The sequence below is a fragment of the Trichomycterus rosablanca genome, chromosome 20 (assembly GCF_030014385.1).
Source record: "Trichomycterus rosablanca isolate fTriRos1 chromosome 20, fTriRos1.hap1, whole genome shotgun sequence".
In the NCBI taxonomy this organism is placed as follows: Eukaryota; Metazoa; Chordata; class Actinopteri; order Siluriformes; family Trichomycteridae; genus Trichomycterus; species Trichomycterus rosablanca.
In genome coordinates, this window is record NC_086007.1 from 24,923,853 (window position 1) to 24,944,004 (window position 20,152).

The 20,152-nt window shown below is 40.9% G+C and overlaps 2 protein-coding genes across 8 annotated transcripts in view; both read left to right on the forward strand.

Moving 5' to 3' along the window:
* Positions 1–2: 2 nt before the first annotated feature.
* LOC134334418 (uncharacterized) lies at positions 3–11,331 on the forward strand. 2 transcript variants are annotated; one of them, XM_063016713.1, is made up of 14 exons: positions 3–323; positions 548–718; positions 799–956; positions 1,943–2,083; positions 2,177–2,324; positions 2,417–2,550; positions 3,861–3,986; positions 4,135–4,324; positions 5,490–5,606; positions 5,742–5,893; positions 6,037–6,123; positions 8,245–8,391; positions 8,482–8,634; positions 8,777–11,331. In XM_063016713.1, the coding sequence occupies exons 1-14, from the start codon at positions 14–16 to the stop codon at positions 8,927–8,929; spliced, it is 2,187 nt and encodes a 728-aa protein (XP_062872783.1). In that variant the 5' UTR covers positions 3–13; the 3' UTR covers positions 8,930–11,331. The 2 variants fall into 2 exon arrangements, with proteins under 2 accessions (XP_062872783.1, XP_062872784.1); XM_063016714.1 differs by lacking the exons at positions 8,482–8,634; positions 8,777–11,331 and having other exon boundaries at positions 5,742–5,906; positions 8,245–8,296.
* A 2,913-nt stretch (positions 11,332–14,244) lies between these two features.
* The window catches only part of ttc12 (tetratricopeptide repeat domain 12), a 28,228-nt gene continuing 22,320 nt past the window's right edge, over positions 14,245–20,152 (forward strand). For 4 of the 6 annotated variants that reach the window (XR_010015485.1, XM_063016715.1, XM_063016719.1 and 1 more), the window contains exons 1-6: positions 14,245–14,369; positions 15,337–15,500; positions 16,732–16,762; positions 17,866–17,943; positions 18,043–18,164; positions 19,267–19,326. Coding sequence is in view for 5 of the 6 variants with exons in the window: in XM_063016715.1 (XP_062872785.1) it covers positions 14,312–14,369; positions 15,337–15,500; positions 16,732–16,762; positions 17,866–17,943; positions 18,043–18,164; positions 19,267–19,326 (513 nt within the window). In the remaining variant the exon portion in view is untranslated. Of the gene's footprint in view, positions 14,370–14,640; positions 14,665–15,336; positions 15,501–16,731; positions 16,763–17,865; positions 17,944–18,042; positions 18,165–19,266; positions 19,327–20,152 lie in introns of those variants that run through there. The other 2 variants (XM_063016716.1, XM_063016717.1) reach the window with 2 other exon arrangements.

Genomic DNA, 20,152 nt, shown 5'->3' on the forward strand with positions numbered 1-20,152 from the left:
ACTGAGTGGTAGGATGGTGCGGGTTGGTGGAGGCAGCCTCCGTGGGGGAAAGGTGGTGCCCCATGCTGGGGGTTTTCAGGCTCTGATGGACGGCCAGGCTTTATGGGCACGGATGCGGACTGTTGAGCTGCTGCGGACCTGCTGTGAGGAGTGGAGATCTGAGACTCTGGATCTCCACAGTGAAATTGGCAGGCTGAAGGCAGCTTGCTTGGACTTGGACCAGATCTGGAGGATCAGCCAGCACTGCATGATCCAGCTACTAAGCCGACTGGAGGCACAGCAGGAGTGGGCCTGTGGGTTGGTCAAGTATGGGGGAAGTGTAGGTAGGTGGATTGTTCAGATTTTTATATGCTAATCATGTGTCCTTAGAATTAGTGCTGTAATAGCATCAGTGGCATAAAATATTTAAAATTTAATTTCAAAATGCATGGCATCAGCAACAGCCCAACATCTGGCACCCCTACAGAATACTTCCTCACTGCTCGCAGTAATTCATTTAAAACTATGCGGATACATTATTTTCTTATTTAATTGCATTATTTTGTAGGTGAGATTAAGCTGCCTGCCACAGAGTTGTCCCTGCCTGCTCTTCCAGGGCTGGAATACCCGGACCCTGGAGGTTCGGGCCTGGCTGTTCCTGTTCTAGGAGCCCAGCTAGACTGGGTATCAGGGTATATGGTGCCTCTTGCAGGAACCATGGAGGATGCAGATGGCAAAGGTGAGGCACACCTTAACTCAGCTTTTCTATTTAGATTAAATAACACATTCTGCTTATTTATTGAGATAGATGGCTTTCAGGGCTGGTACCTATTCACATCGGGGCACAGACGGTGGACCCAGTGAGCGGGGATCTGGCTTCAGTTGTGGGAGCTCGGCTAGACTTTTGGAAGAGGACAGTAGTTCCAGTGACTGTGTCCCAGTGCCAGATCATAGATAAAACATCTGACATTGTGGTGGTAAGCAAAAACATTCCTGACCTGATACAAGACATGAAATGAGAATAACATTTGTCCACAAAAGACTGCAATGTGATTAGTTATCAAAGTGATTGTCGACTAAGCTTTTAGATCTCATAGTGTTATTTTGTTAATATAAATATAGGGGTGCTTTGTGGTGAAGCAGTTTAATGCAATAACCCACTACCACTGAGATCTCGCACTCTTGACTTAGCATCCCAGGATGTTCTATTGACCTGGCCGGGTGTCCAAACAGGCACAGTTAGCTATGCCTGAGGGAGGGACAGCCTGCATTGTCTGAGTCAGGTGCCTGTACTAGCAATTGATTATTTGTGGAGGTCAGAGCTGGTCTCTATGTGTGCGATATGACTTTTGTGAGAAGTCACCACTGGCAGGTAATAATATACGTTCTTGTCAGAGGGGGCGCTTAAGTCTCAGCTCTCCTCGGCCAGCGCAGTGGTGGTGCAAGCAGCGAGGGAATTGCGATAGGACAATTGGCAACAATTATGAGAGGAACAAGACCAACTTGCCCCTATTTACATTACACAGTAATATACAGTCTGTTTTTAATCCATAATTTCACCCCTGTGCAACTGAAAATGGACAAAAGCACATTAGTTATGCCACTGGAGTTACAGTAGATGCAGACTGTATTGTACTGTTGGGTACCACACAAAGGAAAAGAGGCATTATTCAATGCCAGTTCTCACACTCTGAGTCTTAACTATCACATAATTGCTAATCTGAAAAGGTTAAGGGCCAACATGTGCTTCCTCTAAAACAATTAGTGAACCTAAAAGAGGGTGCTGGTTCCTTTGGACACTCCTCTTAATCATTAAGAGGTATATATGTTTTATGTTTTAGTGTATTCAATTTGGGGAACTTCAGACCATTGCTACCAGACAAATCTAATGAAAAAGCACAGTTCTTATTTCTAGGTACCGAAAGTTTTGGTACTTTTGTCTCTAAGTTTTTTTTTAATCCAGGTGGAGGCTTTACAAAAGGAGTGCAGCACAAGGGCTCGGTTCTGGAGGCAGCAGAAAGCAAAAGAGGAGCAGCTGGTTTCAGATTTGGAGAGCGCTCTGCGGGAGTGTCTCTACACAGCCCTGCAGGAGGAACCGGATCATGTAAGGCTCACGGGGGGCTGCGGAGTTGAAAGGTTGTTCTGAATGTGAATGGAAGGATCTGAATTTCTTCATCACGGTGTCTGTGTGTGGTAGATTGGGTGGTCAGATACGGAGAAGCAGCTCCAGGAGGCAGCAGCGGAGCTTCAGGAGGCAGCTCGTACCGAGGCTCTGAGACGAAGTGCTGAGATCTCGGAGCTCTCTCTCCTCCTGCCTGAGCACGTCCTTCTCATACTTACTGGAGGTGAAGTGTTTGTAGTTTTTGAGCCGGATACTCAGTAGAGAAATCACGGAGAGATGTGGTATCTGAAAGCATGGTATCTGTTCTGTGTGTAGGTGATGATGAAGAGTGGAATCAGCAGTGTCACTGGCACACTGAACTCACAGCTGTGTTGAACAGAGTCGGTGTGTTTATGGCTAAGCAGCAGTGGGACCGGGAGCCACCAACAACGCTGGTTGATGACAAACTGGTCAGCTTCAGCACGCACACTTGTGGGGACACTTTACACCCTGTTTGGTACCACTGAAAAGAATTGGCTGGCTTGGGCGACACGGTGGCTCAGTGGGTAGGACTGTCGCCTCACAGCGATTCTCAGGTGGAGTGGTCTGGGTCATTTCTGTGTGGAGTTTGCATGTTCTCCCCGTATCTGTGGGGGTTTCCTCCGGAATCGCCGGTTTCCTCCTACCATCTAAAAACGTGCAATTGAGGTGAATTGGAAATTCAAAATTGTCCATAACTGACATTAAAACTTGAACTGATGAATTTTGTGTAACCAGTAAACATGATGTTAAAATCCTAATGAGATAAATAAATAATGACACGCTTTAGCTTTGTTATTACAACGACTAGAGCCTGTTCCCACTTGGTTACATCCAATTTTCACATGCATTCTCGACACCTCTGTTGGCTGCATGACACCCCTGCTATCTGAAGAGGGCCACAGGCTAGTACACACCTCCAAGACGTGTAAAGCTGTTACCATGTCAGCACTGGCACCACTGGGTTTTTAAACACCAGGTTTAAGTCTTGGCTGTACGAGCCTAGTGTATTGGACCTAAGTGTCAGCCAGTTCTTGTTTTTATGCATTTTACCCCCTTTTTCTCCCAATTTAGTGTAGCCAATCCGGTGCTGGGGACCCTGATGGCGTCCAAGAAGGGTGGATTTGCACGTGAGGAGAGCCACGCTCCGCTCTCTGCACTCTTCTACTTACTTCTGTACAGGCACCCTGGGCTACGAAGGTTCTTTCACAACATTGATAACCCCGCCTCTTAGTCCGGTCTTTTCCACTCAGCACACGAGAGACCAATTTTGTCTGCTGCAGGCATTAGCCAATTGTGCCCGCTAGAAGGCGCCCAGCTGACCGTAGCAGAACCGGGGCATTCAGAATCTTGGTGCTGGTGTGCTAGCGGCTTTAAGCACTCGCTAATTTCCAGAGCGACTGACAGACGTGCTTTGTTTCCATCAGTAAACATTTTCTTACTCTAGTACAAGTAGACAGTTCAAAAACACACATCTGCTGTGCCCCATTAAGAAAATGATTTTTATTTTACATAATGTCGTAGAACAGTTGTTCCAAAAAGAATTTGGCTTCTCATTAATGCAGTTTGTTCCCTAGTCCCTTTTGAATCTTTTGTGACAAATTTTTGTGGATGCCTTGGCTAATTTTCTTAGCAGGTTGACCACTCCTGGGTAGATTCTCCAAGGTTTCAAGTCTCCTTTGTTGCTGAGAATGGAATTCATTATAAAGCAAACTTCGTATATTGCTGTCCACTCATGTAGGATAAGAAGACGAGGCAGAGGGAGATATGGGAGCAATTGAATCAAAGACGCGCTGAGCTGGACGTTGCTCTTACCTCAGTGAACTGGACCCGCGAGCTCAACCAGCTCCATGCTGACACCGCAGAGGTAACATGAACCAAATACTAGTTTGTTTTACATACCACAGGACATGTAATGAATTCCACACGTCGATATCTGGAGGAACTGGAGCTGTGAGCAATAGGAATTCATTACATTGTAGTCTTAGCATTTTCTTTTGTAATTCTCTGTCTAGGCTATGTTATCTGGAGAGTTCTGGTATAGGGATTACAGCCCACTGCAGCTCAAAGGTGAAAAAAATCCTCTGAAAGCAATGGCTGTGATGCAGCACAGAATCCTCCCTCAGCTGGAACGGCTTATTCAGTTGCTGGAAGAGAGCAAACGTTCCACTTTCTTCACAAGCAGCCGGGACCAGCGGAGCTCTGGTACACTACACATTTATTCTTTTAGCATAGACATTTCTGCCAAGTACGGCGGTCAAGCCAAGCATCCAACTGTCGTTGTGCCAGACGTTGTGACGGTTATTAAAAGGAAGTAGTAACACCCACAATTAATGTGTAAAGGGATTTAAAGTGTCTTTCACACACACACACACACACACACACACACACACACACACACACACACACACACACACACACACACGACACACACACACACAAACACAAATTTTTGGGCAGTCATGGGGCTTAACTGATATATTATGCACCCCTGGGAAACCCAAACAAACTCAGGAAAAACATTCCACCATCCAGCCTGTAAAAATATTCATTTTTACACTAAGAATTACTTAGTTTATCTGCTTGTATATTTTGCTTCATTTAACTTAAAATGCTTCTGTTCAGATGATGACCAATTTGTGCATACATTGATCAGGCATAACATCTGACTGATCCCAACTGACTGGTCTGCGGCTATGCAGCCCCATACGCTACAAACCGTGATGCTCTGTATATTCTGACACCTTTCTATCAGAACCAGCATTAACTTCTTCAGCAATCTGAGTTACAGTAACTCGTCTGTTGGATCTGACCACACAGGCCAGCCTTCGTGCATCAATGAGCCTTGGTTGCCCATGACCCTGTCATCGGTTTACCGCTGTTCCTTCCTTGGACCACTTTTGATAGATACTGACCACTTTTGATAGATACTGACCACTGCAGACCGGGAACACCCCACAAGAGCTGCAGTTTTGGAGATGCTCTGACCCAGTCGTCTGGCCATCACAATTTGACCCTTGTCAAACTGTCTCGCCCATTTTCCCTGCTTCTAGCACATCAACTTTGAGGATAAAATGTTCACTTGCTGCCTAATATATCCCCCCCACTAACAGGTGCCGTGATGAAGAGATAATCAGTGTTATTCACTTCACCTGTCAGTGGTCATATTGTTATGACTCGTCGGTGTATATTCACAGTACATGGACTTTTTACTTGTCATTACATGATAAAACCACTAGGGGGCAGTAAGGACCAGCTTTAGATGGCGGTTCAGTTTCATGAGGCTGAGCGAGAAGCTCTCAAAACTAATAAACCATCGTGAATCCCTAACAAGGTTTTAATTATGTTTATTTTTATCTGGAACTTCCAGGCAAAGATTGGAACACGATCCTGCAGCTCTCCCCTCTCTTCCAGCTCATCCAAGAGGTGGAACAGCAGCTCAGAACCCAAGCCCAGCATGCAGGCTTACTCAGCATCCAGCACCAAGGTCCCTCACCAAATCCATAACAATTCACTTCAACTGCTGAAACTATTAGAAGAGATTTGCTGTAGAAGGTGCTCATCCGTGTCTTTTCACAATAAGATTGGACGGCTTGATAATAGTGATGTCTTTGTGCTGCAGACTCGGGGCGGCCCTTTATCGATTTTCTAGACGCGCAGTGGGAGAGCGAGGGGGAACTGGTTCAGGTCAGCGCTGACAGCCTCGGCCCCCGAGAGTTTCTCATCTACCAGCATGGCCAGTTTCTTTTCCAGCTGCTCCACACACACAAAGTGGTCTGGACCTCACGTACACGTTCTTTCATTTTGAATTATTAGACGTTATATTTTACATCCGCTGAACAATGTTATAATGAAATGGTTGATGTAATGAAATGGAAATTTCTCAGATTAGTTATGCTTTGGTCTTTACTTTATAGGCTCCGGCGGTAAAATTGCTGCTTGCTTCAAGTCTTCCTAGAAATAACTACCACAGCAATGCCTTCCGCAATTCCTTTTATTACCAGGTATTTATGGCCAAAGTAGGCATGTCATAATAATATTTATTTATTTAATAGGATTTTAACGTCATGTTTTACACATCTGGTTACACTCATGACAGAAACGGTAGTTACTCGTTACACGAGATTCAGCAGTTCATAAGTTCAATGTTAAACACAGTCATGGACAACTTTGGACTGTGGGAGCAAACCAGAGCTCCCGGAGGAAATCCCGAAGGAAACCCAGGCAGAAACTCCACACAGAAAGGACCTGACCGCCCCACCTGAAGATCGAATCCAGGACCTTCTTGCTGTGAGGCAACAGTGCTACCCACCAAGCCACCGTGCCGCCCGCATGTCATAATAACAGATAACTGTCTGAGACTTACAACACTGCACAATTATTTCATCATTTTATTTGTTTTTAATAGTTGCTTTATCTGTGTAAAGTTTGTGGTGGATCCCAGAAAAACTGGAGAGCACTTTCTACAGAGCACCAGTCTATTTCAGGGCATCATGTCCTCATTTATTCTTACTCACACAGGGGAAAGAGTAGCTCCGAGTTCCCAACAGAAACTAATTTTCTGATTCTAACTGTTCTGTCACAGTACAGTAAGTTTAATGGAGTTAAACAGTGATTAAAATCCATGCAACTTTTGTCACACAGTAAATTTAGTAGATACTGAGTGTAAAAAAATAATAAATTTAGAAGAACTCATGCAGTGTAGGCAAATCGAAGTAATACATGGTAAACATGATAGATAGCTAGTTAGATAGATAGATAGATAGATAGATAGATAGATAGATAGATAGATAGATAGATAGATAGATAGATAGATAGATAGATAGATTAAGCCTCAGTAGCTAGTTACATACATCAAAAGTAATAGTGCACACTATAAGATTCACAGTATAAGTAAATAAGGATAATCTTCTGGCACAGCATTCTAATACACCAGCTCATCATTGTGGACAGTTCAACACTCGGGGTTTAAGTCTCAGCAGTGCTACTGACCTGACCAGAAATGTCAGACATCTGTATCTTCTCTTTGCCACTACAACAGTGACTTCAGCTGTCTGGTTAAATTACTAATTGTTAGTAATTATCATTGACTAACAGGTGACTCAAGTAGAAATGGTGTTAGTTTGAATGTATTTATTAAACTAGCAGCAAACAGAAAGCAGAAAGGCCTAAAAAAACTTTATACAGTGAATCATAACAATTTGGAAGTCAGGAGTGTCTAAGCAAATGTACATCCAAAGAGCATCTGTACAAACAACTGTGTATAAATACAAAGTACATGGAACAGTGGTCTTTTTGCCAAGGTTGGTAAGATATTTGTCTGGTATATCTGTCTGCCCAGAATCACTGGGCGCAATGCAGTAACATCCTGGACAGAATGCCAATCTATCCCCAATCGTGTCTGTATGTAGATGCCTGACCGGCTGATGGCACGAGTGGCAGTTTATTCCTAGATCCCAGCAGTAGTGGGCTATCTTAATACAACTCTGTGCTACCTAAGTGTCTAAAGGTGGAATCATTTTAGATATATTTCAATGAATTTGGGGTCAGGGTACTGGGTCGTTTGATGTAGGGTAATGGCACAGGTTGTATGACAGACTCTGTAAGACTTTTAAGTCAAGAGTCAAGAGAGGCTTTAATGTCATTTCAGCTATAAACAAGTACATATTGAAACGAAACAACGTTCTTCCAGGACCAGGGTGCAACACAAGTGCAAAACAATACAATATACACAGTGCAGATAAAAAAACACTACAATAAATACAAGAAACATGTATAATCTAAAGAAACTAAGGGGGACAGGACCAAATACAAGAGTAGTGTTGGTGAGTACACGGTACTGAGTAAATGATAAGTGAGGTAAAAACCTATTCTGATATACAGTTAGCAGTGTAGGGTTTATATAGCAGCAGATATTAAAGAGTAAGGTTTTGCACATACAAAACTCAAATTTGCACCTCCAGGTTCAACAACTGCGTGAGTTTTGTCTGCAGTATTTATTTTGACCAGAGGCAAACATCTTTACCTGTCTGTGTTCCTGCCTTTATCGACTGTGTGGTCAGTAGTCTAGGAATAAAAATGCTTAGTCATTGTAAATAGTTCCCAAGTTTGAACTGTTTGCACAGGAGACAGAAGAAACTCTGTATGTTCGCTCTCAGAAGTTACAGTCTATAGGAGGATTCTCACTACTGCTTCTGCACTGCGCTGCTCATATCTCCACCGGTAAGCTCGATGTGGACTCCACTGCTGCCTTCCAAAGGGCTTTCTTCAGGGTAAAGCCCCTGCACGTACACCCACGGCCAGTTTATCCACCTACAGAGCAATCGGGGTGTTTTTATTATCTTCCCACTTTTGTGCTCTAGGTGTTAGAAGTGTGTCTAAGCGAGTTGTTCCACTCCAGATTGAGCTGGGATTTGGCTGACGGCGAGACACAAAGCAGAGACTCGGTCGCTCATGACCTTTCACTTGAGAGAGTGCACAAACCCGGACACAGGGCTCCATCTGAGGACACGGACGTGAGTATTTAATGCTAAACTGTGATTTATTATTCTGATTTGAGAGAGTGAATGCTGGGACAGAGTGCTGAAGGTGGAAAGTTACCTGAAAACACTCAGAAAAGTTAATATATCAGTATATATTTATATATTTCATATACAGGAGGTGTCCAGGCTGCTGGAGAAGCACAAAGAAAGTTCAGTGTTCAGGCGAGTCGAGAGCCTGCTGAGAGAGAGGAGACTGGAGGTCAGTCCCAGCGACTTCGAGCTGCCAATTAAACGCAGCACAGAGGGTCAGGACAGGGCTCCTGAGTAATGTGATTGATCCCGAGTGAAAAACGAACACTGCTGACTTTTACTGACTCTGACAAGGCCAAATATTCGGTCTACAGGAGGCTACAGGAGGCTACAGTATGGTTCCTTCTGCTACACACACAGAGGAATTAAGAGCTGCATGATGACTTTCTTTTAGATGACGTGTATTTGACTACAAACAGATGTGCATGGAATACATGCTCAGTATGCTCTTTATTTTTAGAAAAATACCAATCTGGTACTGACAAACCTTTTGAGTATACAATTACTGACTGTAGCCCATCTGCCACTCTGTCAGCCATTTATTAATTATAGGGAACCCATATAGGACTGGTACAGACAACCTTTGAGAGTATACAATTACTGACTGTAGCCCTTCTGTCACTTTGTCACACATTTAATAATCATAAGAAACCCACATAGGACTGTTACAGACAATCTTTGTGAGTATGCAGTTACTGACTGTAGCCCATGTGTCACCCATTTATTAATTGTATGGAACCCACATAGGATTGGTACAGACAAACCTTTTGAGTATACAATTACTGATAGCCAACCGGAATATTTTTAACATTTCACAGCATTCCTGGTCTTAATTTGCACCCGTCTCAATATTTTTGGAATAAGTTGAAGGGGTTTGATTAAATAATTATTTTGTTTCATAAATGTACACTAATTTCTAATTCAATACCTGTCAAATATAGTTAAAGTATAGCTTTTCATTTTATTATCATGTTCCCTACTGTCCCAACCTTTTTAAATATTAGGTCCAGCAGTCACCACTGAATAATTCAGCGAAGTATTTGCAGTTGATATGTCTTTTAGAAAAGCTTTCAATATTTCAAGCAGAAATGCATTCTCTGACCTGGTGTCACTGCTACAGAAAGGACCCGGACCAATGTACCTGGGGATCAAACCCTCAGTGGTCAAGATACTGATCACTGGTTTGCCCCACAGCATCCAGGTTGCTTGAGCAAGGCATCCAATCCTCAATTGCTTGGACTGCATATGGTCAAAGAAGTCACTTTGGATACAAGTGTCTGCTAAATGTTCATGCTTTAGGGCCCAAATGGTGATTATTAAGGTTATAATAAATGTTATTGTTTCTTGTCTGGTATTGTTTGGTCTTGTGGTTGGATCTTGTCTGGGTTACTGTTCTCAAGGGTGTTGCAAAAGAGAACCTGCTATTTAAATGCATGGAGCCCCAAATTACAATGCAATAAAGCAAATTATCCACTGTGGCCCCGTAATATTTGTCAAGCTAGTACCTTATAAGATTTTCTCTGTTTAATTTCCCTCCGGTTTCAGCCATTTCAAATTCCATGCAAAGTCAATTTCAGAGTGTTATTTCAGCTGGTTATTGAGCATCCGCATTGAGTTTATCCTTAAATGCTCGGCTAATAGAAAAGGTTCTACAATTCGACCGGTAATATATCGTATTTAAAGTCTGTCTACCGTATCTGTAGCATATGTGCGATTTCCAAGGTGTGTTTTGTATTATAATAATAATCAGATACGAAATAGAACATTGAGAACTATGACAATAGAACAGCAAACATGAAAATCATTTTGCTTTTCTGTGTCTTTGTGGGTTTGTTATGTGAGATTTACTCCTACTTTCCAATAAACATGCAGAAAATGGATTGGCTGCAGGTGGCACGGGACCCCGACCAGGATTAAGTGGTTATTCAAATAAATGCAATGAATTGGCATCCTATCCAGGGTGTGTTACTGCATTATGTCTAGTGATTTCAGGGAAAACCAGACCCATCATGATCCTAACCAGGATAAATCAGTGTTAAAAAGCATGAAAATGAAAATAAAAAATAATAATAAAATGAACTGTACTTCTAAAGAAACCCTGTAACCAAGCAAACCCAGTTACAACTCAAACACACACACACACACACACACATACACACACCCATTCACTTATAGGGCAATTCAGTGTCTCCAATTAACCTGACTGCATGTTTTTGGACTGAAACCGGAGCACCCGTAGGAAACCCATGCAGACATGGGGAGAACATGCAAACTCCACACAGAAAGTCAGAAACTCCACACAACTCAAACATCTAACTCTATATTACAGCTGTGGCGGCACGGTGGCTTAGAGAAGGTCCTGGGTTCAATTCCCAGTTGGAGTGGTCCAGGTCCTTTCTGTGTGGAGTTTGCATGTTCTCCCCGTGTCTGTGTGGGTTTCCTTCAGGAGCTCCGGTTTCCTCCCACAGTCCAAAGACGTGAAAGTGAGGTAAATTGAAGATACAAAATTGTCCGTGACTGTGTTTGACATTAAACTTGTGAACTGATGAATCTCGTGTACCTGTTCTGTCATGAGTGTAACCAAGGTGTGTAAAACATGATGTTAAAATCCTAATAAATAAATAAATGTTACAGCTGTTCTGAGGCACCAAACCCCTGTAGAGTTTTTCCTTGTACCCAAAACACCTACTAAAATTTATGAGCTAATTATCAAGCTCCCAAAGGCTAGACAAGGTTATGACAAATGTGACAAATATGATGATGAAAACTCATTTAATTAAAGCTGATAGAGGTAAATGCTGGTGTTTGATGGATTTGACTGTTTCTCTGACAATTACACTAAAATGTGTTACTTCCAGCTACACCTGATAAAATTTTTTTGTAACTTCAGTTTCTTCACACAGGCAAATCTTAGAGCTTCAACTGCTGCGTTACTGTGGTTCACAAATTATTCATGTACTACCTAAGGTGGTCATCAGTCTGTAATGTTGCATGATAGATGAATCACACTGAATTTATTAATAAGCCAAGCCTTACTGGGTCATGAGCAGTAGTTTAAAGGTTTGTAAATGAGAATATTTAAACAAAAAAGATGCAGTGCAGTGTTAACAGATTAACATGATCCTGCACACTACATACTTCTCGGTTGTAGTGACATATTTCTTATATTTACTGTTTAGGATTTGTAAAGCTACTTTTGTGAATCCATTTTGCTGTTAAATCTTTCCTCCCTTTTGCTTGTAATTAAATCGATTCCTCCTTTCTTCAGAGCCACGTGGATGCATTTGAATTTCATTTCTCCTGTGTCAAAGGAGACACGTTATCCCTGTTGGTGATGTGCATCTGACATGCTGATTATTATAAATGCATTTGATTTGATGCCTGTCAAATACATCATTAGAGGCACCGTATGCATAAAAAATGAGAGAATTTGATTACTAAACTGCTCCAGTATTATGTCCGTGGAACAAATACTGTATGTGTGCTTCCAAAAAATCAGGAACCAAAACTCCTGTGGCAAGCCAAACAGGAAATATATAGCGAACACTGATATATATGGAATTAAACTCGAAATATTTGGAATGGAACTGATCACTTTTCATTTTATAGTTTCATTTTATATATATATATTTATCTATCAGTTTTTGTTCTACATATATCAGTTTTCATTCCATATATTTCTAGTTTCATTTTATATATATTGAGTTTAATTTTTTTAATATCAAGTTTCATTTTATATATATTGAGTTTTATTTTATATATATTAAGTTTCATTTTATATATATCGAGTTTCATTTTATATGTATCAAGTTTCATTATATATACAGGGGTTGGACAAAATAACTGAAACACCTGTCATTTTAGTGTGGGAGGTTTCATGGCTAAATTGGACCAGTCTGGTGGCCAATCTTCATTAATTGCACATTGCACCAGTAAGAGCAGAGTGTGAAGGTTCAATTAGCAGGGTAAGAGCACAGTTTTGCTTAAAATATTGCAATGCACACAACATTATGGGTGACATACCAGAGTTCAAAAGAGGACAAATTGTTGGTGCACGTCTTGCTGGCGCATCTGTGACCAAGACAGCAAGTCTTTGTGATGTATCAAGAGCCACGGTATCCAGGGTAATGTCAGCATACCACCAAGAAGGACAAACCACATCCAAAAGGATTAACTGTGGACGCAAGAGGAAGCTGTCTGAAAGGGATGTTCGGGTGCTAACCCGGATTGTATCCAAAAAACATAAAACCACGGCTGCCCAAATCACGGCAGAATTAAATGTGCACCTCAACTCTCCTGTTTCCACCAGAACTGTCCGTCGGGAGCTCCACAGGGTCAATATACACGGCCGGGCTGCTATAGCCAAACCTTTGGTCACTCGTGCCAATGCCAAACGTCGGTTTCAATGGTGCAAGGAGCGCAAATCTTGGGCTGTGGACAATGTGAAACATGTATTGTTCTCTGATGAGTCCACCTTTACTGTTTTCTCCACATCCGGGAGAGTTACGGTGTGGAGAAGCCCCAAAGAAGCGTACCACCCAGACTGTTGCATGCCCAGAGTGAAGCATGGGGGTGGATCAGTGATGGTTTGGGCTGCCATATCATGGCATTCCCTTGGCCCAATACTTGTGCTAGATGGGCGCATCACTGCCAAGGACTACCGAACCATTCTGGAGGACCATGTGCATCCAATGGCGGTGCCGTGTATCAGGATGACAATGCACCAATACACACAGCAAGACTGGTGAAAGATTGGTTTGATGAACATGAAAGTGAAGTTGAACATCTCCCATGGCCTGCACAGTCACCAGATCTAAATATTATTGAGCCACTTTGGGGTGTTTTGGAGAAGCAAGTCAGGAAACGTTTTCCTCCACCAGCATCACGTAGTGACCTGGCCACTATCCTGCAAGAAGAATGGCTTAAAATCCCTCTGACCACTGTGCAGGACTTGTATATGTCATTTCCAAGACCAATTGACGCTGTATTGGCCGCAAAAGGAGGCCCTACACCATACTAATAAATTATTGTGGTCTAAAACCAGGTGTTTAAGTTATTTTGTCCAACCCCTGTATATATACGTATATATATATATATATATATATATATATATATCAGTTTTAATTCCATATATTTCTAGTTTCATTTTATATATATTGAGTTTTATTTTTTAAATATCGAGTTTCATTTTATATATATTGAGTTTTATTTTATATATATTAAGTTTCATTTTATATACAGTATATCGAGTTTCATTTTATATGTATCAAGTTTCATTATATATATATATATATCAGTTTTCATTCCATATATATCTAGTTTCATTTTATATATATATATATATACGTATATATATATATATATATATATATATATATATATATATATATATATATATATATATATATATATATATACTGTATATGTAATTATTGTGGAAGGAGGTATACACTAATTAAAGGGAATTATGGCTCTGTTATTTTAGCCACAACATGTGGATTGGGACGAGACCGAACTTGTATCACGTGGTTGCTGTCGTTGCTATGGTAACAAGTCATCAGCGAGGACGCGTAACTTGTTGTTGTGTGTTTTTGTAACTACATAAACAAATAAATAAAACATGGAATTGTACGCTAATGAAAAATTAGAGACGTTTTTGCGAAATGTGGATCATACAAGTAAGCATTGCAAGTTTTACACCTGTCAAATGTGTTTGTGAATGAGCTTATCAGCAGACTAGCTGTTTAGCACTGATGCTAACTTGTGTCACGGTGTTCCGCACATCAGTGTTCCGTACAGTTAAATTTATGGTCAAGTTCTGAATTAATTAGAGTGTAAGTTTGGCTCATTGCCTTTGAACAAAGAGGAAGAGGAAGAGAGACAGGGGTATTTGATTTATGGGACACTAATGTACGGAACGGTGTGACAATATGCAATTCTTAGAATTCCCTTAGAGCTGAACCTCTTTCTCAGGTGATTCACTTTTAACGGCTTAAAATGTTTAACAGCTTAACTCAGCACCCTGTGTGTGTGTGTGTGTGTGTGTGTGTGTGTGTGTGTGTGTGTGTGTGTGTGTGTGTGTGTGTGTGTGAGAGAGAGAGAGAATTTATTTATTTATTAGGATTTTAACGTCATGTTTTACACACTGGTTACATTCATGACGGGGCAGGTAGTTACTCATTACACAAGATTCATCAGTTGAATCAAGTCATCAAGTCATTCAATCTCCAGTACACCTGACTGCGTGTCTTTAGACTGTGGGAGTAAACTGGAGCACCTGGAGAAAACCCATGCAGACATGGGGAGAACATGCAAACTCCACCCGGAACGCTCCATCTGGGAATCAAACCCAGGACCTTCTTGCTGTGAGGCAACGGTGCTTACCCACTGAGATCCTGTGCCACTCAAGAGAAAGAAAGAGATATATCCCACACCTTTTTGAATTGAATTGAAACTGAGAGTGTGTGTGTGTGTGTGTGTGTGAATTATGAGTGAATACAATCCAATCAATTTAAGACTTGGTCAACCTTGAAATGGCAACCTGGTGATGGTGGGACTTGAACCAGTTACCTTAACCTCTGTGCTACCACTTATCATCAAGTAAGGTTGTTCTCAGTGTGTTTTTTTTGCATTGTGTGGTTTCAGGTGAGCTGGTGATGGAGTTGAACTCCACTGATACAGCCACTCATGAGAAAGCTGTAGAGAGGGCAGATCGTCTTGTGGCCTCTATGCAAGAAGAGAAATCCTGCAAATCTGTGATCAACAGGACGGTCATTAATAACAGCCATTCCTCTGTGAGTGGGACTGTGGTAAATATGCATTGATGTTAAATCTGAAATCTAATACTTGGAACTGACTGTCTCAGGCTTTAGATGCTTCTCTTTTAAATAAACTGAGGATTTTATGGAGGAAATCCAGTTTGAGACCCTTATTAAAATGGATGAAACTATTTTTAGGGCCAGCCTCTTAAAAATGCATTATTTACCCTCAACACCATTAATAAGAAAATAAGCCAAATAAAACTGGATTAGTGATGTGTTTATGCCACCTCAATCACTGGTGGTCCAGTTTTCTCTGTTTTTTTATTATAAGCAGGTTTTGGGATAATAATGCATTATAAAGCACTTAAAATAATTTAATTAAAATAATTATACATGAGTGCTTTATTAAAAAGCTGCAGTCTTTTTTTTACCTTCAGGGAACTTAATAGTAAAAATATAGTATTGTATCCAGCTTGCAAAAAAGTCTGATCTTTTTTTTTGCATATTTATTTATCTATTTTTGAATTTTTCCTTCCTTTGCCCACTCTGGCTGAGAAGAGCCTCAGACTAGCACCTGCCTGCTCTGACATGTGAGCAGGCATGACAGCTTCTTTGTGTCAGCCAATGCAAAGAGTCACGCATCACCCCGACAGCACCCCGAGAGGTTGCGTTTTTGCAGTGGCAGTAAGAACAAACCCTGTCTGACCTTCCCTCTCTCAGACACGGCCAGTTGTGTTTGTTGGGTGCCCAGCCAGGTCAACAGTGCCACTGGGTCAGCTTATTAGACAACTACGCCACCTAAGAGCCTGTAAGATTCTCTTACATTAGTTTGCAGCACATATTTCTTACGGTACAAAATAATCAGGACTATAAATATTTCACTTTGTCATTAATATGTCGTGCTGTGTGCTACGGTTTGACCCTTTTACTGATCTAATATTAATGTCTATGGTAATATATTTAAAATTCACAATATCTATTAAATATTCACAATATTCAAAATTTCACAGCTTTGATAATGACATGAATTTAAACGTCTTGTGTCCTGTGTGCATGCCGATGATTGTTCAATTACATTCCAAGCTAGTTTTTTAGGCCAGGGTTAGCTGCTTTACTGATACTGTATGTTATCGTTTTATGTACAGCGACAGAAAATACCAAAGCTGTCACTATAAACCAACTTTTAATGTTTAAATAAAGAAAAAGAACTTAAAGATGCTAAAAGTGTTTACAAGCATAAACAGTTGTGTAATGAATGTGGTTTTATGTTGGTTTTCAGACTGCAACTTGTGAACCTGGTGAAAACCCAGGTAGGCAAACTGTCTAAACTGCTTTTCAGACTTTTAAGTGACTTAAATTTCACCAGATTAAACTTAAGAAATGACAACAAGTGCTCAGCTAAAGTGGCCATTCATTTACTCAATGTTTTACTCTATTTACCTTTTTATAGGTCAACAATTTAATGTACTAATTCACATGCAAGTCCCCCTTAAATTGTGCCAGTTTCTTCTTATTGCTGAATTAAGGATTGGCATGTGTCACATTGGCACATTTTCCCACATAGCTTCTTTGCCCAAATGGCTGTGTATAAACTGTTTCTCTAGACACATAATCTTAACATTAACTTTTGTTTTCCATTATACACCGATCAGCCATAAAATTAAAACCACCATCTTGTTTCTACACACACTGTTCATTTTATCAGTTCCACTTACCATATAGGAGCACTTTGTAACTGGTGGTCCTGTGGGGGTCCTGACCATTGAAGAACAGGGTAAAAGCGGCTAAAAAGATATGTAGAGAAACAGATGGACTACAGTCAGTAATTGTAGAACTACAAAGTGCTTCTATATGGTAAGTGGAGCTGATAACAATGACAGTGAGTGTAGAAACAAGGAGGTGGTTTTAATGTTATGGCTGATCAGTGTATGTTTGGATCAGGCGCATGAAATTTAAACAATTCAGTGCAATTGCTTGAGGCTCCTGGGTCCACTATTACTGAGATCCGGGGTTCGAATCTCAGAGGTGCTATCAGCTGGTCAGGTGTCTACACAGACATGATTGGCTGTGTCTGGCGAACATGAGTGGCCGAACAGCCACATTTAAGGCGAACCTTAAATACTGGGGCAGTTAAAATTGGAGATAATGACTAAATTAAATTGCTTGATGTTCTTAATTCATTGAGAAATTGACTAATTTTACTTATTGTGGCTGGGCAGGGGGGTGGGGGGGGGGGGTAGATGTTTCCTCACTTAAGTGATTTTTGTGTTTATCACTAATTATATTTGTGTTTATCCTAATTCAATCAGCTTTACTTTTTACAACTTTCCTGTCCAGCCCTGCTTCAGTGCATGCTGTTGTTAAAACTTATAATTGACTTGTGCAGTGAACGCACTGAACTGTGATGTTTTAGAGATTTTTATGAAAGCATTAGAACATGATGCGGAGGAGAGAAAACAGAGAAGACAAATAAAGGAGAAGAAAGCAAGTGGTGGGTGTCTGTAAACTGCTTATCTTAAAAAACATGCCTCTTTTAACCAGCTTCATTTCAAGGCGCATCATCAACATCACTTTGTTTTTTAATCGGCAGCATTGAAGGATAAAGGAAATAAAGCTTTTGCTGTGGGAGACTTTGAATCGGCTGTGAGAGCGTATACTGAAGGTCTAGAACAGCTTCGTGACATGCAAGTTCTCTACACTAATAGAGCCCAGGTTTCTCATTTCTAAAGCACTATTTATCTTTATTAAACAGGTGAACTGTGTGTTTAATACATTTTATGACCAAACTGATACCAGCCATGCCCATTGCAAACAGTAACATGAAATTAAATTATAATTCATGCAAGTGCGGCATGGTGGCTCAGTGGGTAGAATCGTAGCCTCACAGCAAGAAGGTCCTGGGTTCGATTCCTAGGTGGATCGGTCTGGGTCCTTTCTGGTTAGAGTTTGGATGTTCTTCTCATGTCTACATGGGTTTCTTCTGGGAGCTCCGGTTGAGGTGAAATGGAGATATAAGAAAATTGTCCATGACTGTGTTTGACATTAAACTTGTGAACTGATGAATCTTGTGTAAGCAGTAACTACCTGCCCTGTCATGACCAAGATGTGTAAAACATGACAATAAAGTAGATTGGTTCTTATTAAAGAGCTCAGTGATGGTGGTGCACTGTCATAGGAATTCTACCTTGCTAGAGCTGCCCAGGTCAATTGTTATTATAAAATGCAAACCTTCTAGGAGCATCAATATATCAACTGTGACTTATTTGGCCACAAACCACGGATGCTAAAGCATGTAGCTCTAAAACTGCTTTGACCTCGGTTGCACCACTAACTACCAACTGCTTTCAAACTGACTCTGAAAGCAAGATTACATAAATCATTTGTCTGGAGCTTTATGAATTGGGTTTCCATGACTAAGCAGTCGTGTAAAGCACATTGCATGGCCAGAGAGAAATAAATGGATGGGCTTTCTTTCTTAACGTTAATGCTACAGCTCAAAATGACACTTAGTGGCATGGCAGTGTTCTACTCACAGTTTGCTTTGTTGATGTTGGTGTAGAAGAAGTTAAACTGCACAGAGCGCTAATCTCACCTCCTTGACCTATATAGAAACATTGATTGCTCATCAGGCCCCCAACACAAAAATCAACCTCTGACCCCAATGAAACTTTTGTGGTGGTTTGGTAGCGAATAGCAGATATCAGGATGTCCACATATGTTTGGTCATAAAATGTAGTTTTAAAATCATAAAACCCCTAAATCATGATAATTTACTAAACCTTCTTCCTTCTTTTTGTGGCTCTTGATCATGCAGGCCTTTATCAGACTGAACAAATTTAAGGAGGCTATAAGTGACTGCGAGTGGGCCCTTAAGGTAAGTGTTAGTGAGAGCAAAGGTGTCCGAGACGTGCCCCCTCATTCATCATAATGTCAGTTTAGCCACGGCTACCCTGATCCCGTCCTGTTTGGGGAGTTTAGTAGGCCACTGAAGTGCAGCGCTCGATAAACAGAATGGTTGCACAGCTTCAGGAAACTAGGCTGAATTCGTTTTAATTCTCTGAGCATAAATCACGACTGATGTTACACTGAGATGAGCGCAGTTGTTCTACCATTCTTTCTGTATACATTATATGGACAAAAGTATTGGAACACACCTTTTTAAATTTTGAGTTTCAGCTACAACAGCTGCTAAAAGATGTAATAAATCAACTATATAAAGAAAATTAGATGCTTCTGACTTTACAGCAACAGTTTATGGAGGCTCTTTCCTATTACAGCATGACCAAGCTCTAAAGACATGAAGAGAAGCACAGTTTCTTTGAGTCCTGACCTCAGTCCCACTGAACAGCTTTAGAATAAACTGGGACATCAGTTGAGGCTTTCCTTGCTCTTTTGCTCGAATGGGCACAGATTCCCATAGATATACTTTAAAGCCTTGTGAGAAGCCTTCTTAGAAGAGTGACTGCTGTTATAGCTAATAATATCATATAGAGGTCACTTTATTTTAATACCATTTGTGTTTGAAATGGGATGTCCAACAAGCCCGTGGTCAGGTGGCCAAATACTTTTATAGTGTATTTTGCAGTGGTTGCCAAAAGTCTACATATTATGTATTTTATTATAAACAAAAAACATCAAAATACTCACATATGTGAAAGTGACCATGTAAATTCTTTTGTGCAGAAGGTCAGATTTTCTTG